The 20,961-nt window shown below is 38.1% G+C and overlaps 1 protein-coding gene across 1 annotated transcript in view; it reads right to left on the bottom strand.

Moving 5' to 3' along the window:
• Nucleotides 1-14,820, bottom strand: part of Prkg1 (protein kinase cGMP-dependent 1) — a 1,168,403-nt gene extending 1,153,583 nt beyond the window's left edge. Inside the window, exon 1 of the mRNA XM_048807597.1 lies at nucleotides 14,252-14,820. Coding sequence (XP_048663554.1) covers nucleotides 14,252-14,517 — 266 coding nt within the window. The 5' untranslated portion in view covers nucleotides 14,518-14,820. The remainder of the gene's footprint in view (nucleotides 1-14,251) is intronic.
• Nucleotides 14,821-20,961: the final 6,141 nt, after the last annotated feature.

Raw genomic sequence — 20,961 nt, 5'->3', positions numbered from 1 at the left:
TACAACTATGGAGCTATAAATATGGGAAGAATACACATGGGATTCATTCCTAGCACAGACTAAAAGTACCTTATATTTTTAGTGAATGAAGTCAGAATCGGCAAATAATAACAAGAGCCAACATTTCTGGAATGACCACACTCTGTGAGGTACTGAGGTGAACCTATCACCTGTGTGAATTCATTCAATAGTCTCTACAACCTTTGTTAGGTTTTAAAAAACTGAAGAGATTAAAGCTTCAGATGTATTTTTGCATGAAAGCATCAGGCTAGTGAGGCAAAACCTGACTTAGGATCTCCCAAATCCTCCTATGTCTTCCTACACATTAGCTGATTGACTGACAGATCAACCTGCCTTCAGAGAGGTAAAATCAAGAATAGTATTTGTCCACATGATAAAGTTCAAAATTCACCAAAGCCATTCTCTAAATTGCAAACAGACACTAGGAGATACACAAAGATAAAAGCTTAATGTTGATTTGGAGAGACGGGCAGAGACGGGAAGTTCAGTGAGGGTGCCTTTGTCCTCCAGCCAGGTTTGGAAACTGAGGTCTACTGCACTACTAGGTGATCTCCAAAAGCCTCCAGCCCAATTCTCTGGACTAATTTAGTCTGTGCTAAGAATGAGCCCATGTATATTCTTCCCATATTTATAGCTCCATACTTGTATCTAAATCTCATCACTAGAAATGAATAGTTACGCCCTTATCATTTAGGCAGGCTGCATAGACAATAGGGGGAGTCCATGAGTGCAGCTGTGGTGATGCTCCAGCTGTGCAGGCCACCACTTCCAACAGCCCTTCCAGCAACCCCAGGGTTCTCCCCTGAGCTGGACCAGACAGGCTGGTCTACTCAGGGTTCCTCCTTTGCTGATATCCCTCATGGGTACACCGCAGGGTTTCATCTAAGCCCAGGAAACAGCTGCAAGAAATGGATCTCCTAAGAAACTCCCACTGTCTGCTAGAGCTGGTTGGGTGCTCACCTGGGTGAGGACACTGTGTCCTTTGCTCCACGAGGCCAGATCCCATGTATGAATTTTATATTTGTTTCAATGTAATAACACCTAGCCATCTCATTTCCACTTGTCCTGTTGCTTCAATGTGCAACTGTCTACTTGTCCTCACTTCACTCATCACTTAGGACATTTAAGAGGTTTAAGGAGGTCTGGAATGGCTAATGAGAGATTAAGGATTTGATCCCATTTTGTCACTAACAAGTTCCATGTTACTGGTAAACCACAATCTTTCTGAATCTCTAGATAGTTGCTCAATTAGTCATTACTGTCTTGTTTTGTTACTCAAAGAGGGTGAACAAGGACATCTCCTAAGAGCCTTTTCTAAGTGTGAGTTTCTCTAATGGGTTAACACCAGAAGTAAATTTTTCAAAAACTTCTAAAATGTTTTAAAACTTTCATACCACATAATCACCACATTTATGTGCCACTTAATGCTGGATCATCTTGAGTTAATCCAAACACAATTATAATGTATCCTGTGTGAATAAAGCCACATAGGAACAAAGTGTCATTATCCCCATTTTAAAGACTCAGAAATTAAGCTCAGAAAGATGAGTCATTTGTCTAAAATCACACAGTCACTATGTGTAGAAGGAGCCAGAATTCAACATCAAGCCCAACTCCCAAGACCATCAGTTTAATGGTCACATGATCACAGTTCATTCTTGGGTTATCCTTTACAAACCGGGCTGAAATTTCCAAGACTTCCCTTCTAACTCTTCCCCCAAAGTTTCATTTTTTGACTTCAATCCCATGATCAATTTTAATATGATTGAATTCTGATTCAAATAAATATTTGCAAACATACCTTTCAGTAAATCTAGTCCATTATCTTTACAAGGCCAAAAAAAAGAAAAGAAAAAAAGAATAAAGCGTTCACAGTGGTTACCATCCTACAAAGAGTAAGCTTCACTGAGTGATTCCAATACCATATATGTCCAAATCTTCCCACTAGCCTTTGAGGGGAAAAAAAAAATGTAGCTGATAGACTTGGAATTTGTTTTTGTTTTTTTTTTTTTTCCCCAAGTGGGAGTAAGTTCCTCAGAGTTCTTCAAGGATCAAAATTTTATTTTAATGAAAAGAAAAACAAATAATTGTGATTCCTAAAGAAGGACTTGAGTTATTTTATAAAAGCTGTCTATACAAACAACTGTATCCTTACTTTAAAAATCACATTGTAGGAATTTGGGGATTTTATTCCACTCATAAACATATACACACAAACGTCAAGCCAAATGCACAGTATAGACTTTACAAATCTAAGAAGTAAAAGGCCATGTAAACACTGCTTCCAAAAGACTGTTCTCATGAATGTAACTTAAGTAAAAAAATAAATAAATAACCTCCCACATGTTTCTGCTCTGGTTATATGTTGGATTTTTAAACAAGTCTGTCTTTAATATACAAGATTTAATTGTGTTGATGGCACCAGCACACCTTTCCCTTTTGATAGAAAGGATCATAGATCCTTTATTTCACATGTAAAGTGTATACATTCTCACATAAATCAAAAAATATCATACTGAAACTTAGCACCTTTTTTGAATTATCACTTTCATGTTTTGGCATTCATCCTATATATAAATAAAAGGCCTTTGAGAAAATATGTACAAGATTATTAATTGCAGCATTGTTATTGCTTGCAAAACACCCCCCCACACAAAATATCAATAAGATATATAAATACTATAAGGTATATGAATACTCTGAAATAGAGCACAGCTATCAGAAATACCCATAGAGATTGATCCAGAAAGAACTGCAGACACTATTAAACAAAAAACAGTAGGTTGCTGAGGAGTATTAAGAATGATTCTACTGCTGGACATGGTGGTACATGCCTGTAGTCCCAGTGACTGGGGAGGCTGGCAGGAGGATCACAAGTTTAAGGCCAGCCTCAGCAACTCAGTGAGACCCTGTCCCTGGGGATGTGGCTTAGTGGTAAATTGCCCTGAGTTCAATCCCCAGTGCCAAAAGGAACCAGTTAGAGACAGACGGCGGAGGGGTGGTGGGAGGGGTGGATTATTACTCTGGGAGCAGAGACCTCCAAATGAGCAGGAAAGTTCTTTCTTTACATAGTAAAGGTTTGCATTAATGTACATAAAATTTAACTCTGACTCCCTACTAAAGGACAGATAGGAAGACTTGAAGGAGATGATTAAATTTTATAGATTTCTATTGTTTGACAACCATTATGCATTACTTACGCAATTAAAGCCATTAAGGGAAATATAGCCTAAAATTAGAATGAGTAAATTTGAGATGTAGTCTATGCTCTCAGGTACCCTAAAAGCATGTCCAGACTTTAACATGATGAAGGGAGAGATATAGGACTACAAAAAAAAGAAAGGAAGAAAAAAAGAAAAGAAATAAAAACCTTTAAAACCATTTTTTTTTCTGATTGCTGGAATATGGAGAAGCACAGGGAATCCTTGTCCTATCTCATCTTGTATGGATAACTCTCATGATGCCCTGGAGCCAAATGGTAAGGCTAGATAACCAGAGTTTCAAGGCAGAATACTTCAGACCCTGCTGCTGTACCTCAGGCATTTGTCTTACCCAGATAACAAACCAGAAAGATCAGAGAAAACAAAAAGGTATTACTACTTATGGCTTGCTTCACCGAATCTAACAGAGACTAGATTTGCTTTGTTGACCTTACAGACACCAGAAAGCATGCCCTAAATTTAATCTATAATTGGTCCTTTCTGGAAGGACTTTTTTAAAAAAATTTAACCTAGGAAAAATAAAATTACTATCCCAAAGGGCATTTTATATACTTATATCTTCAAATATGTATATCACAGAATTTCAAAACACTTTTTTTTTTACAAATAGGGTACCAAAATGTGCATTGTATTAAATTTTCTTTATTTCCCTTCTTGCCTATTTATTTAAGTAGGATCAAACACAATATTTAAGGAAATAGGCCAGTTAAAGAGGCCAAGTAATAGCTTTGATTTTAAACTGACTTCCTTTTACCCATAGTATAACTTCCTTTAGCCACTGACCCTTGCTTACTGCGACAAACCAAAATAAGTACTTTTCTCCTTAGCACTAAATCACACAGATGCCAGCCATTAGTAAGACTACCTCATATCCAAGCCCCCTGGGGGATTCACATGAGAGGGGTCACAGACTGAATGAAGTAGCCTTTTACAGGAAGGCTGAATGACACTATCCAAGAGAATATTGATTCAAAAACTTACAGTCCATTAGATATGACCCACAATTCATCCTTTTGTGGCAGGCAAGACTAGTTTCTTTTTACCTACAGTTGTTGAGAGGCAGCTTATATTTAGATATCTCATAAAACACTTTGCCTGTTTCTTTAAAATATTTAAATACATCTACATAATCAAATTAACTTTTGTTTATAATAAAGATCCTAGACTGCAATATGCTGTATTGAGTTATTTGATTATTTGTGGAATCATAATTATCAAGAAGTCCAAACAATCTACGAGAAGTATCATCTATTAACTAATATAATTATTACTTATAATGAGTTTTCTTTCCTTTTTATGGGGGGAGGGGAGCAAATAGGGAATCATTCCCTTATTATTTTATCTCCTCACACATATTTTTTACAGCTATTAGTTGTCCATTATTTCTGTTTCCTTCTCTCGGTCAAATACAAGTCCGGGGGTTTCCCCATAGGAGTTAGAGGAATTTCCCTCAAACTGATACCACTGTTCATATAACTCTCCATGCAAACTGTACAATTTGTTTCTCTTCAATACAAACACTGGAGAACACTTCACTTTGTCTTTTTAAATACATTCCCCCCAATCGCTATTAATTGGAAAAATAAAAGGCCATATGTATTCAATAGTAACTTTCAAAATTCTTGAATCCTAATGTTAAGAAAAGTACATATTTAAGAATATATTTTAAAATTCAGTTACAGACCATTTCACACTATTAGTTAACTATACAATTGTTAAATATTATACTCCTGCTGCCATCTTGTGGTCATTATTGAAATCTCTCCACCCCTTTCTTTCTCCTTTCTCTCATTCTCCATCTCTCCCCACCCCAATCCTCATTTTTTATTTGTTTGTTTTTGTTTTCCTGCCTTTTAGGAGTATTTATTGTCAAATCTTAATGTCTCTCTTTTGTAACTGGATAGACAAATGACAGGCACTATTTTCTAGAAAAAAGATTGGATTTTTGTAAATTTTTTGGCCTGCATGCAATATATTTCCTCTTTTCGTGTTATATTTTTTTTGCATTTGTCCACCATACCATTCCTTAACAATATATATTTTTAAAGCCTTTATTTTTTATTAATCTAGTTTTCTACAAAGAAAGGGAATATAAGGATAAGAAAAAACTAATTTGTATTTTATCAAAGATTTTTCCCTTTCAAATTCTTTCACATTTTTTTTTACTAAGAAAGGAAAAAATAACTTATGTCTAACTATAAAGCCATACATGATGGAATAAACCTACTCTCAGAATCCAGGAAGGAGCCTGAGAATAAGAAGAAAAGACACTGCAGACAGAGTCCGGAAGCGAGACCCCAGTGACCCCAGGCTGGAGGGAGGCTCGTGCCCCAGCAACCCTTTATTATTTCTGGACTACTCTAACCAGCTGTTGGGATGCCATAAATCTGGAGAGAAATCAAATGTTTTTCTTATGACATGTAACTCTTAAGTAGACTGACCATCAAAAAAAGAGTGCATATTATAAAGGCCACCATTTCTATCAAATTCTATGTCCCCACTTCAATTCCCCCTGAAGATCCTGAGAGACAGCTATGTAAGACATCATCCAAAGATGTGAATGGAAAGAATTCAATTAGTCAGAATGCTTTAAGACCAGTAAGGGTGAGCAAAAAAAAAAAAATTCTTTGAAAATGACTTCAAAGAAATCTTTCCCAAACCTCTCTGTGTAACCATGTCTATGCACAATCTGTATTTTTGTGCTTTTATTTTTAAAAATCAATGAATTCTTAAAATTTAGCTTTATTCTAAATATAGGCAATATGGCTATACAGCATAGACTTGACATGATAGTTATACACTCTCTTCTAACATCCCTTAAAATATGTATCTATTAATATAAAATAAATTTAGTTACATGCCTCCTAGGAGCTTTCCCGGTGCCACTAATAATATGAACATTACTCTTGGGGAAACCTTGCTCTGAAATATATGTGTTGACTAAGGAGAATCTAGTGAATCTAACACCTTTTATTTATAAAACACAGCTTAACAAATCACAGAGTCAAGATACTGATTTTTTAGAACCACAGCTCAGATCAGAGGCTCTCAAACATTTTTTCTGCAGTGACTCACAAGATGATGACGTTCCCATGTGCAACACACTCTTGTGAAGACCAGACCGTCTGTGGATCTGTGGATTATTTGCAATTTCCTGCCATACATTCGTAATCCTCTCAATCAAGAAAGTCAATGGGAATGGAAGTAGATGGCTCTCCCTAGGGAAATGCCTGGAAATGCACTTCGCCTTACTTTACAAGAAACAAATAATTCATGAATTTTGATTTTTTAAACCATTATCTACTTTTTTTTTAAGCTTACAACTAGTCAATTATGCATCATTGTGTTGTGATCTCATGGTTAAAATCTTCCAGAGTAACACACAGGATATCAGATTGAGTATTTCAGTGTGATCATATTTTCTGAAGTGACATGAACTGAACAAGAACTGGTTTTACTCTCTAGAAGACACAAGGGATCCTTTATTTGTTTGGAATATATTCTAGAAATATGCTGCTTTTACCTTTTCCCTGAAAAGTCGCATGTGGGAAGAGAGAAGTATGGTCAGCTAAGGGTTTAATTTGGCTGGAATTTTTACTGTAAACACTCCTGGTTTCTACCCATAAGTTTACAACCTAAAATATAAAAGAATATTCTATTTTGAGGATTTCTAGCATATGTAGCTAAGTTCATTGGTGACCACGTGATACATGAAATCAGCATTATCTACACTATGTGAGCAATGAAAGGCATCAAGAAAAATATTAACATTTACCCAAAGGCTTCAGATTTGCTTGTGAGACAATAACAGTATAATATCATTGAATAAACAGACCAAGGGATATTTGTAAGAGGCAAACATACAAATATTTTTAGGGTCCCTATAGAGTTTCTCAGCAGTATTTTTGCAGCATTTGAGGTCAGGGTGCTCAAATAAAGATACATCTGAGGGCTTGAAACACATCTCAAAGCATGCTCTAAATTGGACTATAAAAGAAGGACAGTCTGAATTAGCAGCAAGTCTAACCCGGAGAATAATTTAAGAACCATAGTTGCATAATCTCTATCACAAGTTCAAAAAGTAAAACTAAATCCTAATAAGATAATTACAGTAGATCGCTTACTGGATGTGCCTCTTGTAAACAAACTGAAGAAAACAGCACATTTATGCCATCCCTTGCACACCCAAGTGCCAGATAACAAAATCAATCCAAATCAATTCTCAGGATAACAAATTAACTACTTAGGACTAATTTCCAAGAATATTTCAAGTCAATATGCACCACAGAAAGACTAAACATGCTGCTAGCACATTGGACAGGGAAAATTACAGAAAGTATTTTAAAACTTGTTGTCAATATAAATTTGATACTGATTGAATTTAAAACTACGCTATTGTCTAAGGTAGTAGAGGTTTCTACAAATTTACATTTAAGAAACAAAATGAAAATGTTTACAATAAAACCAACATAGTGTACCCCAAAGTCTTCCCTCCATCAATACTGTTTAGTAATTAGCAGAGAAGGTTAAGCATTTTAAGAAAAGGAATCTGTTAAGAAGGAAAATCAATAAAACAAGGAAATGAGTTCTAGGATCAGTTTTTATATGATAAAATAACCTATTTAAAAGATAGACATGTTCTTGATATGTCCATCTTTTATTGAACAAATATTTTAAGGCATTGTCTATTTTCAATGTGAAAAATTAACAGATATTTTTTAAATATCAGAAAATTCAAGCTGGGCGTGATGGTACATGCCTGTAATCCCAGTGACTCGGGAACTTGAGGAAGAAGAATCACAAGTTTGAGGCCAGCCTGGGCAAATTAAGAGAAACCTTGTCTCAAAATAAAAAATGAGAAAAGGACTGGGGATGCATCTTAGTGATAGTTCAATTTCCAGTACCAGCAAAAAAAAAAAAAAAAAAAAAAACTTCAGAAAATAAAATTACATAAATAATACTTGAAATATCTGAGGATACTAAATATCTGAAAGATACTAAAAGTTTAAAGCAACTGAGCAAGTGGTCTGCTCCACGTTTGCCATTCTATGATTTTTGCAAATGAACTATATCTGGCAGGACTTACAGACGCCAAGCTAGAAGAAACACAGGAGCCCAGAAGAGACACACAAACAGAAGCAGATTCAAGAATAAAGAAAAGGATGAGGAAAAGCAGTACTGAGTAGAAGTAATATGTACTTCTTCAACAGCATCTGATGAACTAGAAGATGCCATGATCTGTTTTATAACAACAAATCCAAAACGGAAACCCTCCTTTCTACAAGAGCTGATCTGTGCCAATCTAATCTAGAGGGGTTTTACAATAACTACTCTGAGAGTTGTGATAATAAGTACTATAAGATCAAGTGGCAATTTGGTGCATGTATGTATTGCACATATACATACTTATGTGTATTTCCCTTTAACAATTTTTTTAAATTTCTTCATTCAACACAGCACATAACAAAGCTAGACTCAAGGTCAGTGCTCTTTTCTGACAATTCCCAAACTTCTGAGCTTTCACTTTTGTGAAACAGGATATGCTATCCCTGGTTTATCTCAGAGCTCACAGTAACTTCCAAAAGCTACAAGAAACCTAGATAATGCAGGGCCCTGAACTTTGATAAGCAAATTCTCAATGGCAAATGAAAATAATCATTCATACCCAGAGCAACTGTGAAATCACCTGAAAATTTTATCAGAAGAAAGTGTTTAAGCATCTTTTACACGGTATGATGAGAAGGCGCTGGGAAACAGGCTTTTAGTCAGGAAAAAGGAAAAAGATAGGGCATCTTTTGTTTTTTCAGGTCTGTTAGAAATAGCTGCCTGAGTGTCAAATTTCTAATTAATGCATGGTTAAATGCAAACTCTTGAACTCTGTGTGTGTGTGTATGTGTATTTGCATATATATATACACATATATGATTCAAATGGAACAAAAACTGACATACTACAAGCAAATTGGGAAAATGTGTGATTCCAGAACTATAACTAATCCCCAAGCAAAGTGTCTTAAATAGCAAGTATAAACACATGATAAGCTGAAGACCAATTCACCAACTCTAGTACAAATGCAAAAATTAAGAATCCTGGGCTGGGGATATAGCTCAGTTGGTAGAGTGCTTATACACACACACACACACACACACAGTTCCACAATGAGTTGCTCAGTTTTTTCATCACTAAACCGGGTACTAGCCAACTCCTGTACAGCTTGAACTGAAAGTACAAGTAAAGTGCTTATGTGTCATTGCCATCCTCTACAAATCCCATGTGGCAATATACAAAGATGCTTATGAGCTGTCTGGTCTAAAACCCTCCCCTCTTCCTCTGCCTGCCTCCCCTTAAATCTGTGTTATAAATATTAATCATCAGATTCAACCAAATGAATATCCACTCCCTAAAGCTCCCTTTAGAATAGTATGATGTTAATCAGAAAGAGAAAATAGGTTAATATATTGATATATTATTGGTTAGGGATCAACACATTTTGATGATAGGCATGGTAGAAATGGAAGGTTAGCAGGAGGATCCTTGCAAAAAGCAAAGGAATTCTAAAGGAAGCAACCAAGGTTATTTTTACAACCTTCGTAATTGCAATCATATCATTCCTCAGGCCTGCCTCTAAGGTGACACTGAGCTAGGAAAACTGGGTGAGGAAGGAGGAAGATTAAAGATTGACAAATGATAATCCCAAGAGTAGGGCTACCTGCCCAGCTGGGCACAGTGCATTCAAGGTGTGGGCTGGATGTGAGTTCACTGGTCATTGTCCCATGAAATCAATTTGGTGCTAGTTTTATGACTTTTAAGTCCTATTCTAATTTAGAGCAGGTGTATTTCTTTGTAGAGGAAAGGATTATGGGTCTAAGATAGAACCAGCCATAGTCCAAGTCTATACAGTGTAGAACTTGGGCTCTAAGAACTGTGAGATTTGAGGTTAAAACTGGTCTATGATATTGCCAAGCATTGAGGCCATAAGTCAGTAACTGAACTTCTTCAAGCCTTTTATTCCTCACCTGAAAAGTGGGGAGATTGTTTAGAATTGTTATGAGAAAACAATGAGCTTCTGTAAATTAATAGCATAGCATGATGCTAAGATTAGTTATCTTTATTGTTGCTACCATTGCTATTTTAAAACACTGCATATTTTCTAATTGATGCTGGGCCTAGAATTCTGTTGGGACACACTACTTCACTGAAGTTGCTTAAATCAAAATTAGGCCAAACACCTTGATTTAGTCCAAAGGTCAAACTAGTCCTGAACTGGATCAAAGATGCAAAAAGCAATGAGTTTTCTGGGGCATAAAGCCCAAAGCATATTTGTCCCAGCACAAGAAAGTTCAGGTTTCAAATAACCAACTTACATCATCAAGAATCAAGGGATTCACGACAAGAATAGCTCAAAGGCTTGGGATAGAGTCTATTATTATCCTTATAACAAATTAATAATTATTCAAGCCTGTGCTCGAGCTAATTTAAAAATTCTGTGCAGCCCCCCCCCCCAGCAGACATTATTAAATAGGCAGCCAAAACGAAGAAAAATGTGTCCACAAATTTAAGGGGAAAAATTAAGAGCAATATATCATTCTTGATGTGGAATATATGCATGAAGGGAATCAAGAGTTCACAGAAATCTATGCAAAATATTTGGAGTTCTTTGGCAGAAAGAAAGTATTTTAAATATAAATTTTAAAATATCATCACCATCATCCAAGCAGCCTGCAGTTTTCAATGATAATCACTTGATCCCTACTGGGTATTTCTTGAGGGGTCTGAAAATGAGTACTACAATAAGTTGGATGTGTTTGTTCTTTTTAAACATGATCGTTATATTGTACACTTGATACTTATGCTGAGAGCTCAGATCTTCCTTTTCCCTAGTATAATTTTCATCTAAGCATTCCTTAGATACTTAGATCATTCTTAATGGAGATTGTGCATTACACTCTCTGTGGACACATGGAAATCTGGCTAATTGGACTGACTTGATTATAATAGTCAATGAATTCTCCCATTTCCTTCCACTACAATAAGTGCATTAAGATATTTTTGCCACCTGTTATTTAAATTTTTAGATTGCAAAAACTTTCAAAAGTAGTGGTTATAGGAAAAAGTTCTTTTATTCTCCCTACCAAATACAATCCTATACTCTCAAACTCCATTACTTTTCTTGTTAGTATAAAAACACAGTGTCCCAATAAACTTTGGAATGAACCTACTGCACAAATAGCTATCATTCAGATGCAATAGCAACAACTGAACAATAGCATAGCAATAAAGCACTCTGCTTCAGCCCCAGTATACCCATCAAGATGGCACAGCCTCTAACAAAAGACATGAAGTAACAGAATATCTACTTCCCACATCCAGATATCTTAAAAATAGAAAATGCACTCTTATTTTGAAAGTATCTTATCTGCCACTAAATTTTATCTCTTAAATATTTTTATAATTTTTTCCCCTTGACCAAAATAAGCTGTCTCACCAGCAATAACACTGTCTCTTTAAGTGCTTGGATGAGTACCTAATTCCAATGGTTACTATTCCCATATATTATACCTGTCAAAATTCTTTAAAAGCTAATGAGTCACCTTGCTGAAAATAAACTCCATGCTTCCATTTGAAAGTATGAAACTAAGCACTGTGTGGGAAAAAGTCGGCCCTCAGTCACAGTGTAAATCAGGGTACAGCATGAGTAGAAAAGTTGTCTAGTTACTTGTTACAGACACAAATATTCACTCCACTTCTACAGCACATGAACCACCCTTGGGATGAATGTTCCTACCCCTAACAAGAAAATGCTGGGGCTGGTGTTTGGGGAAAGGGGATAGAAAAAGAATGATTTCTTCTCAGACCATACAAAAACTCCTCATTCTTTCAGATTTCTTCTCAAGAAATTTTTCAGAAAGTGCCTCATTGAGAGCTGGTATTTGAAACAGAGGAGACTCTGGAGACTCTTGTCCTCTCCATATCCTAGTAAAATCTGCTATGCTCCAAAGCTGTGCTGTTCCTCCGGGGGGCACAGCCCAGACACACAAATCTGAAATTTCAAAAATGCGATAAAGCTTGAACCCAGCAGCCCTGGGAGGCCAGCAGCTGCAGGGTGACCGCTGATGAAGTGGCTTCTTAAGGAGGTGGGCAGATTGATTCCAGCTGCTGAGTGCAGGGCAGGGCAGTGGCCATGGAATGAATAGCCAGGCTGAAGTAAGACAGCAGCAGCTTCCCAACCAAGGGCAAAGCCAAGTATTAACCTAGCAGAAGGAAGGAGAATGCCACTGATCCATCCACTGGGGACTTTCAAGGCAGGCTGGGCCAAAAGGTACCATTTGGATAGTGTCACTTCATAAGTGATTCATGACTCAGGAAGTCTGAAAGCTGTCCTTTGAGATATTTGTTCAAAAGGGCCCACATTTCCTAAAGCGAGTTCTTCCTGCTTGGTTCCTATTTTTCTACCCTCACCCACCCCAGCTTCTAGTCTTCTAATAGCTCTAAAAGCCAGCCCAGTCATCCCTGCCCCCAATCAATGCACAAGAGAGTCCACAAGCTGACAAGGAGGGAGTACCCTTAAGGAGTAGGAGATAGGGAGAACCCTGCTTATGTCCTGGATGAGGATGGAGAAGAGGACATGCTCTTCCAGAAAAGCTGGCCTCATAGTAAGAGAACTAGGAGATTGGTGCGGAGGGTAGTTTAGGAGTCCCCTGAGGGCCCCAAACTCAGACACCAAGTGATCTAAGCAGAAGGAAGGGGTAAGAGGTAGGCGGGCATGAAGGCACGCCTAATGGAATATTCAATATCCTGAGAAATGCACTTTCGGCCTTGCACTTCCAGAGACTAAAAGCCAGTAATGGGCTTTGGAGTCTGCACTTCCTCTCCCTAATGTCCAGAGGCGCTTTAATGCTGCAGCCAATCGATCAGCCTTCTCCGGTGAAGGCGGCGAATGGAGTGCAAAAGCTTCCTACTTGTGGCCAAACTCCGTCCAGCCTCCTCTGCACACCCCGAAGGAGGGACACACAATTTTGAACTGGACTTGGCTCTTAAAATGTCCGGGAGGAGGAAAGGAAGGAGTCTGGAGGCGCCCTGAGAAACAGCCCGCCCTTCCCTCCTCATCCTAACTTTTCCAGGAAGACCTTTAGAAGGAAAACAAACAGGGAGGGCGCTTTATCCACCTTGGGACAAGGCTGAACAGTAGTCCCAAAACAGCTTCAGGTGCAAGGTCACCTGGCATCCTTCAAGCCAGGGCAAACGAAAGAATGGTCCTTCTGGAAGGGACACAGCAGAGCAAAAGAACATTCAGAAGGTGGGGTTTCTTTGCCATTTCTTGCTGACATCACTGTTGCATTGAAAAAGACCCCGTGAATAAAATCTCCCCTTCCCACCCCGAAGCTGGAGTCTGGACCCCTGCAGTGGAGACGACCTGTCCCACCCGACCCGGTGCCCTCCTAACACAGCTCGAGCTCAGCTAAGTTCAGTCCCTAAATTGAACTCAACCCTGCCCAGCCTCCTAGAGCCACTCCCCGGGAGGTTCGGACGGCCCTTGTGAGCATGCCCCGTGGCCTGGGTCTCCTCTGGGAACCTCTCCAGGGTCCAAGATGGGCCGGGTAGTGTCCCAGAGTGGGCGCCCCCACCGAAGCGCACAAAGAAAGCCGGCGCGACAGCAGCCGAGTGCTGAGTGGCCAAGTTAGCAGACTCGAGAAAACTTTCCCCGGTCCTTCTCCCCACCCCCACGCCACAGGGGCGCGACTCCCCGAGGAGCTCGCCTTTCCCAGCCAGGCAGAGACCAGCGCAGCACGTGATGGGCAGAAATAAAAATAAACACTTCCCATTCCCGGCCGCAGGGCCACCCCCACTCCGTGCGCCGCAGCTAGAAGGGGGAGCCGTGAGCTCACTAGCCCCCTCCGCAGCAGACCCGAGACCCCAGCCCAGGATCATTAAGTCCCCACCGGCGCCCGGCCCTCCGCCAAGAGCAGTGGCCTTAGCTCTTTCCTGCGGCGCCAAGCCCCGGCGCCTACCTTTCAGATTTGGTGAACTTCCGGAATGCCTGTCGGAGGTCGTGGAAGGACCTGTACGTCTGCGGCTCAGCGGAGATGCCCTGTGCCCGGGTGGTCCGGGGGCCGATGTGGGTCGAGGGCACAGGCAGCACCGACTGGCATTTGTGAAGCTTTCTCTTCAGCTCCTGGATTTCCTCCTCCTTCTCTGATAGCCGCTTCTCCAGCTCTTTGATCCTCTCTTCCTTGAGCATGAGAATCTTGGCAAAGTCTTCCTCCAGCTCGCTCATTTTTTCTCTGAGCCCCTCCACGAAACTTTTCTCCGGCGGCGGCGGCGGCTGGGACAACAGCCGGGAGAGGCGAGCGCGGATGAGTGAATGGGGCGCAAAGTACTGGAGCGCAGCGGAGTGCTGCCCCTAATGCGGCGCGAGGAGCCGCTAGCTTCGATCCACTTCTGCTGAATGGACTAAAAGCACCGAGGGGAGGATGAGAATTCTAAAAGCGATGGAGAAGAGAGGCAGAGTGCTAATCCCTAGCCTCTCCGGGGAATAGGTGATTATCTTTCATTGAGAAACCAATTAGAGCTGCCCTTCCTCCCCTGAGACCCCCCTCCCCCGTCCCCCTTTCCCAATCACTCCGTGAGAAACGCGCGCGCACCACCCCACCAAAGAGCCTAGTTTCTAGCTGAGCGTTGAATCAGAGAGCCTGGTCTCACTCCATCACACAAAAATCAAAAATCACTCTTCCACGCTTTGTGGTACCAAAAGAAGGGAGTGGGATGGGTGTGTGTCGGGGGAGCTTTATGCCACTTGATCCTTGAAATAGCAACAATTACCATGTGATCTGGTGGATGACGCAGTGCTTGTAACTAGATCCTAAAGAGTGTGTGTGCGCGCGTGTGTTTGTGTGTGACATTTCATAAATATTAAACTGGCATTAGACAATAACCTGCATAAATTTATCTTTGTTTTCACCTTTGATTTTCTTTCTGCTCTGGGTGGATTTAGAAGGCAAGGTAGGTGTGTGTTCGCATGTCTGTGTGTGTGTGTGTGTGTGTGTGTGTGTGTGTGTTTCTTGCTGTGAAGTGCTGATGTTGGGACCCTAAGTAATAAGAATGATAGAGCAATAGCAGTTTCAAATTTTTTCAGCATAAAGCTTTACTGGAAATTGTGAACCAAAACTGTTGGACGAACGTATAGTAATGAGCCCACTAGTGTTTACTGAAAAGAGGCCATCCCATGCGTTGACTGTAAACATTTTCAAGTCCGGATTTTATTTCATCTGCGACAGTTAAATTTTGTATAGTAAGCATCCAAATTACATCACAACATCGCCTTTCATGGTTCTGAAGCTGCTACAGCTAGCCAGTACTAACCTGCTGGGTCACTCTACAATTCCAATTTGGGGTAGAAACTGCATCTGTAATCATCTATCTGTTTCTCTCTGACTTGTGCATCCATTACCTACCCTAAGCTAGAGTCCGAGTATTTTCTAATACCTACGTTTTTAAAATATGTACAGTATGTATCACAAAGAATTTATTTCACAACATGCAAGTTTATTTGTCTACATGATGGACATTTTTTCAAGTAATGATGGATAAATTAGTAATTTTTTTAAAAATAGGTGCAACTAAGACACCAAATGATTCTTTCTGAAATAGTAACTTTCCTTAAAAAGAAAAATCAATGTGTAATAACTATTTAAAAACAAAAAGTGTTCTACCTGGTCTGAAACAAGTAAAGGAAAAACAGGCATATACCTATTTTAAAATAAACTCTTTATTACTTACTTTTAGTTCTAATCATCTGATTATTTTAAACTAAAATTATTACAGACCACATCTGAATTTCTTGATGGTACCAGATGCTAAAGTATGGCTGCATCTATTCATTTTGGAAAAGGATTCTTTGTGTTGTTGATAGTTATTCTTCTGTTACTGCTGTCTATGAACAACTTAATCTGCTACAGTTCTTTTAGAAACACTCAAAATAATTGAATTTAAAAATAATACATTGAAAAAATCTTTGATCATATTTAAAAATCTAGGGCATAGCTTCAACTTTATTTTTGGAACAAATAAAAATAGTTTTAAAATGACTCTTTAAAGACTTTCCCCAACTCTTATACTATCTTAAATGAACACTTTATTCCTTCTAAACATGTTATTGTTTCTCCTGCTTATTAAAAAGAAAGGAATATTTAAGCCAAAACTACACACACACACACACCCAAACTAAATTCATCCCTAACTTCCAAAATGTGTTTTTGAATGAGTCAGTTTTAACTTAAATAATATCAATCATAGTGACATTAAAATTTGTCCACTGGCTTAAATTTTTTAAATATAGAATGCAAGGAAAACTTGAGAAATAACATTCTGGTAGATTTTTTTTAATCATTGAATTATTAAAAACCAAAATACCAATAGAGGCCAAATAAACTTTGAAGATGATTTAACCCAACCTCATATTATAAGATGAGATCTTGGAGGTGAAGTCCAAGATCACAAGGACAGAAGTTTGAATCCAGGACTCCCAGCACGATGCTGCTGCTTTCCTACTATTCTGCTTCTAGTTTACAACCTGAAAACCTAGAAATTTAAGGATTCTGATGATCTACCACTCAAAGATGTGAAGGTGCCTTGTTGCTTACTTCTAAATCTGCTGCAGCAGTGATACTGTCAGAGGAGAAATATTAATGAAACCTTAGGTTTTGTTTTTGTTTTTGTTTTTCTTAAAGGAGAAGGTCGCCATCTAGTGCCCTTAGAGATATTTGCTAAATAGAAATCATAATCACAATGAAGTTCATGTGATTATGATTTCTCATAATGTTATGTCCTTAAATACCTGTAGCAGTGTTTTCATGTTTCATTTTTGAGAGAAGTAAATAAATTATGAAGAATGTTATGTCTGACGAAGCATTTTTTAAAGCTTGATATTTTATAGCCACCAGACAACAATGGTGCTAAGCACAGAGCTAAATCCTGTATATGACTGATTTTAATCCCCACCATGACTCTGTAAGGTAAGTACTATTACTTGGTTGTATTTTATAGGTGGATGAATGGGTGCTCATCCAGATGAGTAATCTGCCATGGTCACACTGTCCAGATTTGGTCCAGGCTTTCTTAATCCTTGGGCAGCCCTGCTTCTACCTGAAATGTTTTAAAATGTACATTTCTTTCAGTCCAGTGAATATCAAAACTATAATGTTTTAGTTCATGGAGACATTCTAAATTAAAAATCCCATTTAAACTCAGATAAATTCCTATGATTCTGGCTTGGGAAGTTATCTTAGTTTACCAAAGTTGTTTCACTTGTGCTACTTTGGAATGTAGTATACATTTCATGTATAATTTCAAATGTTTTTATATAAAATGATCTGCACTTTCAAATCTTATGTTTGTGCTTTGTCCCTTTTTATATGTTCTAATGAACACTTTCTACAAAGCCTGAAGTCTTTTGATGGCAGTAGTTGTTTGGGGATTCCTGTCTCTCAATCTAGGTCAGTGTCAGGGAACAACAAGAGGACAATGTCTATTTAAAAACTAAAAAAACATAAAAACAAACAAAAAACACCTCACCAAAGGCAGTCTGATTTTACTATCTATATTTTTCTAGGATATATGGAAAAAGTCAGTGATAATATATCCACCCACCAAAAAAAAAAAAAAAAAATTCTCTGTGTCTAAGTTCAAGCAAATGAATTTTCCTGCATACACTATTGAACAGGTAGACCCTCCCATTGCCCCACCCCTTGGAAAAACATTGTCTTTGGTGGATATTGTAAGGATACAGACCAAAGAAGATGATCATGTGAGGTCCACATGAATGGCAGTAGAAGAGTCCAGAGAGGTATGATAAAATGAAAACAGAGATAGGGGTCCCACCTTTTGGAATGGGTAGGAGCACAACAAAATTCCAACCATCTCTTTATTTCCAGTATCTCTGTATCCAAATACTTCTCTTGGTTGCAAAAATAATAGTACTTTGCAATACTGCTTGCAACACATTTTCTATCAAGGAACAAAATTGATGAACTAAAAAGAATACTAGATTTGGAATAAAAAGATCCATATTTATATCTCTGTTCTGTCACTTCTCCAGCTGTATGCTCTTAAGCAAGCCTTCTTCTCTGGGATTCAGTTTCCTCAAAACTTCCTAGGGGTTACCTAGGCCCCATTTCCCCTTTCTACCTTTAACCAGTCTATAAAATTCCATTTCCCCTGTGACACATCTGAAATCATCAGCCTGGTCTTTCAGACAACATCCATCCAATAACTTAAGCTGAGTTTAAAACTTTGAGAGAAGAGTGAATTAAGATGGAGTCTGATTGGTCCTAAAAGAATGAAACATTTTTTTATTAACAGAAACTTGGAATATTTTTAGTCAATTCTATATTATACTAGATGTGGCTTCAATATTTTTCACTTGAACCAGCCATGTTCTGGTGATCATAAGGTGTGGTCACACCTCAGGCAAGATAAAAGCTTATTAAGTCCAGAACACAACCATTATCTTCATGAAGCAATACATAAAACATTAAAATTGTAAATTAATTATCACCATTAATTAAACAAACTACAAAAACAATTGTATTTCATTTATTGAATTTATGTAAACAATCATAAAGAAAAGTCCCTACAGAAAAGTGTACATAAATGCTCTCACAAAGTGATCCTACTAACATAAAAAGAATTCTTTCTCATGCTGCATGCAACAGGAATTCCAGTGCCTTTTATAATTTTTTATCTTATCTTTCTTTAGGTTTGGGAAAAAAATTGACTTTCTAGAAATTCTAAAAATAAAACTAAACTTAGAAATGACAATACTTAATATACTGCAGAGCTCAAATTCTGAATATGGAAACAGAGATGACAAGTGATTTGGGACTAATAATTTCAATATCACAAATATGGAGAAATAGACACTAAATTCTGCACCCAAATCCTCAAATAAAGATGCAAGCAAAATGTTATTTTTTAAAATGTATTCATATAAATATGATAATTTTTTTTCTGCTTTGAATTATGAGGAGAGGATGGCTCAGCTCAGAGAGGGTGGGATGGGGACAAAGTTAGTGACAGACAGCGTTTGTAATGGGAATATTGATGTTGCATTCATGCCCCCAGGACTTCCATGCTCCTGTTATATGTGTATGTTCTCCCAGTTTTTCAATTGAACACTAACCAGGGTCCTGGATGTGAGTGGATTTTGCAGATATAATTCATGTCCCAAATCATCTGACTTTAAGACATTATCAGGGAGGGCCCTTGATGATGATCCCTTCAGAGGAATTAGGGTCTTCATGAGACAGGGATTTCAGTGTGATTGGGATGTGACTCAACAGAGAGTCAGTGTTGCTAACTTTGAGAATAGAGCAGGCCACATAGCAAGGTGGACTCCAGAGACTTAGAGTGATAACCAGCAAGGAAATGGGGACCTCCATCTATAACCACAAGGAACTGAATTCTAAACATCTAAGCAGAGAAGAGGACTTTAAGCTGGGGATATGAATGCCACACAGCTGACACCTCAATTTCTTCCCTGTGAGGTCTTGAGCAAAGAGCCAACCACACTGTCACTACACATCTCACTTCTGGAACTATGAGACAACACTCAGTGGGTGTAGATTTAAATCTCTGAAGTTTGTGGTAATTTGTTAGACAGTGAGATAAAAACGAATAAAATACTTAACTACCATTCAAAAAGAAGTCCATTAAAACTTCCAGAAACGTTTTACCATTCTCAGAGGCCTAACTTTCCAAGAATCGTTTTCATTGTAACTTCTTTAATGCATTTCAAATGGATATTTGAGGACATAAAAGTTTATTAAAAATTATAAACTGTTTAAAACATACCTATAACTGTACGAGCAGCCTTGTGAGTATGTCAAAATCTCTTCCATAAAAGATGTTTGTGCTTAGGTGGTATATTTCTGTACCTGATGTGTAAATCTTTCCAACTATAGGTTCTAGAACGTATTGAAGCTATTCATTAGTTTGAATTACTACAGAGCAGAAATGTTACTGTAATTTTTCATGTGTAGTTAATTAGTTCTGTGATCTTAGGCAAATTACTTGGTGTGCTTAGCCTTAGTTTTCTCATGTGTAAAATATCAATAACTCTCTTTGGTAGTGTTATTCATTTTTGATAAAGAATTTAGTACTGGAAATGCATTAAAATAATATTGGATTCTTATTTTTGAATTGAATGTTTCCATAGTTATACATGGAAATAAAGTGCTTTTACATCATATTATCTTCCAATTTCAAACACTAGAGTCAAATATTTGAGAAAAGTAGGGGAAGAATACAAATGCTTTTTTTGAATTGTAATTTGACTTTCTTTGGCTTGATTTTTCTTTTAATGAGAAAAATTGTACTCATTTGCTTGGAACTTTTTTTTTTTTAATTTTTTATTGTGGGTTGTTCAAAACGTTACAAATTTCTTGGCATATCATATTTGACACTTTGATTCAAGTGGGTTATGAACTCCCACCTTCACCCCATACACAGATTGCAGAATCACATCAGTTACACATCCATTGATTTACAAATTGCCATCCTAGTGTCTGTTGTGCTCCGCTGCCTTTCCCATCCTCCACCCTCCCCCCTCCCCACCTCTCCCCTCCCCTCCCCTCCTCTCTCTCTACCTCCTCCACTGTATAACCCTGAGGGTCTCCTTCTATTACCATGCAATTTCCCTTCTCTCTCCCTTTCCCTCCCACCT

This window comes from Marmota marmota, unplaced genomic scaffold (genome assembly GCF_001458135.2).
Source record: "Marmota marmota marmota unplaced genomic scaffold, marMar, whole genome shotgun sequence".
NCBI classification, from domain to species: domain Eukaryota; kingdom Metazoa; phylum Chordata; class Mammalia; order Rodentia; family Sciuridae; genus Marmota; species Marmota marmota.
This window is presented reverse-complemented; position numbering and strand designations above follow the sequence as displayed.